The sequence below is a fragment of the Myotis brandtii genome, unplaced genomic scaffold (assembly GCF_000412655.1).
Source record: "Myotis brandtii unplaced genomic scaffold, ASM41265v1 scaffold466, whole genome shotgun sequence".
In the NCBI taxonomy this organism is placed as follows: domain Eukaryota; kingdom Metazoa; phylum Chordata; class Mammalia; order Chiroptera; family Vespertilionidae; genus Myotis; species Myotis brandtii.
Genome location: NW_005367809.1, coordinates 3,528,822 through 3,533,306, shown reverse-complemented (window position 1 = coordinate 3,533,306; position 4,485 = coordinate 3,528,822). Strand labels below are relative to the sequence as shown.

Genomic DNA, 4,485 nt, shown 5'->3' with positions numbered 1-4,485 from the left:
CCGGCTCGGGAAGCCTGGCTCTCGGGAGCCGGGGTCCCGTTTTGAGGACGGGCGCTCGTTGGGCACGGAGCCGGGGATCGCGCGCGGTTCCGTGCAAAGGTGAACAACAAAGGACATCAGTGCTGACGGATGGACGCCGGCGTCTCCCTGCCTTGCCCTCCTCCCGTGGCGGGCCCGGCACAGTTCCCGTTTCTGTGGCTGGATTTCAGCGGGGTCGCCCCTTGGCAGTTACTCCCCGTAAGATTGTAACGATCGGCGAGCCAGGCTCTCCCAGGAGCCTGCAGCGGCCCCGGGCGATGAGCCCGGCCCGGAGGCTTCCCCGGGAGAAAGCGTTATGGATTTATCACTCCTAATGCCCCCTCCTGCCGAGGGCCGGGCACACTTTTTCTTTTAAATTGGGGACAGACCTAGTGATTTAGAAGATGTGGAGGTATGTGTGCCGGTGCTAAATCCCTTTGCCTGTAATTTAAACAAATCTGGGAAGCCTTCCCAGGGAGTGGTATTTTTTTTCCAACTTGCCGAGGAATAGGGGTTCCCGAGTCCTGGGAGAGGACCGTCGGTGGAGCACAGTCATTTCCGATGTTTCCGTGAGCTGCCATCTGGACCGTGGCTGTTAGCGAGACAATAGTTTGTCTGGGCCCCACCTCTGGGAAGGGGTGCCCGCTTCCCCTCTCTTCAAAGTGGAAGGAGGAGGAGCTGGTGGGTAACCCCCTCCCCCCCACCTTTTTGGGGGTAGGTTAACCCTTGCCAGGAGAAGACAATGCCTTCGCTGAGCTGGGGAGGAACCCAGGCCCCCCTGTCCCTGGCTTTGACATCCCCACCCAGCAGCCTGGAGCCCTTCCCAGATGCTGCTTCCTTCCAAGAGTTAAATGAGACTCCTGACGGCCGGGATTGATTCTCCTCATTTCCGTCCGTGCCAGGTCACAGCTGGGGAGCTGGTGTTGATTAGCTCTGCCCCGGCCTTTCCCTGCGAGCCGTGGGCAGAGGCTGGACACGCACCCTGGGACGTCCTGGACCGCCAGCCGGATGTTATCAGTCAGGCTTCTGGGGCTGCAGCGGGCGCCTGGCTCCCGGGTGGCTGTGATTTGGTCCTGGAGGGGCAGGCGGTGGCGTGGGGAGCACTTGCTTGGGACGCGGAGGCAGAGTGAGGCTAGAGGTGGCCTTTCCCTGCGAGCCGTGGGCAGAGGCTGGACACGCACCCTGGGACGTCCTGGACCGCCAGCCGGATGTTATCAGTCAGGCTTCTGGGGCTGCAGCGGGCGCCTGGCTCCCGGGTGGCTGTGATTTGGTCCTGGAGGGGCAGGCGGTGGCGTGGGGAGCACTTGCTTGGGACGCAGAGGCAGAGTGAGGCGAGAGGTGAGAGCAGAGAGGAGTCTGCTGGTTTATACAGCGTCATGCTTTCATCATTAATTTTTGTGCATTTGGCCTATGGAATGTTTAGCTGCTCGTTAGAAGCCATCTGTTAGGCGTGTGTGTGGTGTGTGGGGTGAGAATTTTGCTAGGATGCTTCTGCGTGGACTAGTTCTCACCGTTGAGTCCTATTTGTAGCTGCCTACACCGCAGGTTGTTCAGTTTTTTTTTGTTGTTGGTGTTTTTTTTTTGGAAACCTTGGTTGGTGCCTGGGCTTTTCTCAACTAGTTTTTATAAACATTAAAGAAAAGATATTTTCTGGGCACCGGATCTTTGGCTGATATCAGGTGTAGGAGTAACTCAGTTTCCTCATTCTTTGAAATAAATCAGTCTCTGTAACTTGGGATACCTGACCTTTCAATGCACATTGTGTATTTCCACAATGATACTTGTTATTTACCATCAATTATGCATGAGATCATTATGTGGTAATTATATGTCTTTATGGATTTATGTTTCAATTTACAGCAACATACTATCAACATGGATAAAATGACTTACATCCTATCAGGGATTAAAATTCCTTTTAAAAAACATCCTTACCCAATGATATGTTCTTACTGATTTCAGAGGAGGAAGGGAGAGGGAGAGAGAAACATTGATGTGAGAGATCGTCTGGTTGCGTTTCGTACACACCTAACTGGGGATTGAACCTGCAACCTGGGCATGTGCCCTGACAGGGAATTGGACCCGCCACCCTTCAGTGCATGGGAGGATGCGCCAACCAACTGAGCCACCCTGGCCAGGGTGAAATCCCTTGTCAGACCTGATGTGTGGGCACTGTCTTCTCACTTAACTGATGCATGGTCTTTAAACGTGCATTTAGTTATGTACTGAGCGTTCCGATTCCAGGGCATTAGAAAGGAACAGGGTAAAGCTGCAGTCCTGAGGGGTAGGGAGCCTGATCTCTTTAAAAACATGGTATGCCCTAACCGGTTTGGCTCAGTGGATAGAGCATCGGCCTGCGGACTCAAGGGTCCCGGGTTCGATTCCGGTCAAGGGCATGTACCTTGGTTGCGGGCACATACCCAGTGGGGAGTGTGCAGGAGACAGCTGATCGATGTTTCTCTCTCATCGATGTTTCTAACTCTCTATCCCTCTCCCTTCCTCTCTGTAAAAACTCACTAAAATATATTAAAAACATGGTAGCAGACACAATGATAGGTGTGCTGGGCTCACCTGAGGTGGGGGGGCGGGCGGTGAAGGATTCAAGAAGACAGACAAGAGAATAAAGCTGGGACCAGGTGGGATGCTGCTCTCGGATGGAGAGAGTGCCACAGCCTGCAAGCCAGAGTCTTTATTTTATAGCCAGATTCCACGAGGCAAAGTAAAGGCTGTTGACAATGTTCTCGCGGGTTTCGAATCTACTCAATTACGTGCACCTGAACTCGATCAAGCTTTGTTCTAGCAGCACTTACTGCACCTCCCACAGCCTATATCACTCAGCCACCTGGGACCTCTGGTTCGGACCATAAGGTCAAGCTTACATTATAGCCTTTGGCTGTAATTGTGCTGGGAGGGCTTTGCCTCCAAGCTGGGACTTGCACGTGGCTTTGCCACGTAGGACCCTGCCCTCTCATTAGTCTGAGGCTTGAACCTGTCCAACCGCTGTAGCCGCTCCCCACAGATAGGCATATTGTATCTGGGGAGATTCTGGTCGGTGGTGGCCCTAGTCTAGACAATACTGTCCGCTGTGTGGCCTTAGGTAAGTCACTTACCCTTTCTGGGTCCAGGGATAGCCAAGGCCCTTCCCAGTCCTGGTTCGGTAGCCCTCTTCCAAACAAACACGCATTTTCGTTAGAAAAGCATCCCTGTTGTGGGGGTCGCTGTGAGAAAGGCACTTTGGCTGGGACACACCCACCTGCTTTTGACTGAGATGAGAGAGAAGCAAACGCTACCTGGCCAGATGCCAAAACCCAGGTGGCGGCTGCTAGTTCCTTCAGACTCATCCTCTCCAGTAGGAACCCCGTGTGCAGTGACTGAAGCGCTTTTGCTCGCCCGCCCGCCCCCTCACAGATTTGTGCACGATCACTGCCTGCCTCCTGCATGCCCGCATCTGTCACCCCCTCTCCCCGCCCAAAGCGGGGTGGGCATCGTCCCAGAGAAAGCGAAGGCCATGGCAGACGCCTGCATTCCTGCGCTCACTTGCTCAGCGGGCGTTCGTGCGTACTTCGCCAGGTGAGCCTGGGGGTCTCGAGTCTCCGGAGCTCGGCCAGGGGCTGTGCACCTGCGGGCCTGGGAGGGCTCTGCAGGGGGAGTGTGGGCTGGGCCGATCCGTGGCCAACGCCAGGCGCCTTCCTCCGAACAGGACGCGCAACAAGCTGACCTGAAGGGGACATGTGTCATCTTAAAACAAGTCTTTTCGTCCTGATACCACTGAGTGCTCCCAGTAGAAACCTCTCTGTTTCAGAGCCCCTCCTGGTCTGGGAGGAGGTATTTCTACGGGATCTTTAAATATATATTTTACTGAATTTTTACAGAGAGGAAGGGAGAGGGATAGAGAGTTAGAAACATCGATGAGAGAGAAACATCGAATAGCTGCCTCCTGCACACCCCCTACTGGGGATGTGCCCGCAACCAAGGTACATGCCCTTGAATGGAATCAAACCTGGGGCCCTTGTGTCCGCAGGCCGATGCTCTATCCACTGAGCCAAATCGGTCAGGGCTCTACAGGATCTTTAGACCGTCTTCTCCTTCGAGGGGCACGGGAGTGGCAGCGTGCGTGGGAGAGGGATGAGGGCGTGTATCATTTCCCTAGCTGTGTACCATCTGTGTCGGAGAACACGCGTCACTCAGCAGTCATGTGCTGCTGGGAGTGTGGGCACAGGATAAGGAGCTGTGAGGGGAAGAGCAGGAGGGTGCATGTTTCTGAGTAAAGTGCCATCGAAGGGCTGGGTGGACGGGGGCCACTGACAGGCGTGGCCAGGCCTCCCGTGGCCATGGCCTCCCGTGGCCATGGCCTCCACACAGGTTTCCCTGTCCTCGTCCTTCTCGGTGATGGTCCTCTCACAAGGTCCCCATAGTAACCCAGAAACAACGCCTCTGCAGTCTAGTCTCGGTCCCCCGCCTCCCCCC

At 55.0% G+C, this 4,485-nt stretch overlaps 1 protein-coding gene across 1 annotated transcript in view; it reads left to right on the top strand.

Moving 5' to 3' along the window:
- The first annotated feature begins 45 nt into the window (after nucleotides 1-45).
- DOCK4 (dedicator of cytokinesis 4) overlaps nucleotides 46-4,485 on the top strand; it is a 198,090-nt gene continuing 193,650 nt past the window's right edge. The window contains exon 1 of the mRNA XM_014547168.1: nucleotides 46-1,156. Coding sequence (XP_014402654.1) covers nucleotides 1,027-1,156 — 130 coding nt within the window. The 5' untranslated portion in view covers nucleotides 46-1,026. The remainder of the gene's footprint in view (nucleotides 1,157-4,485) is intronic.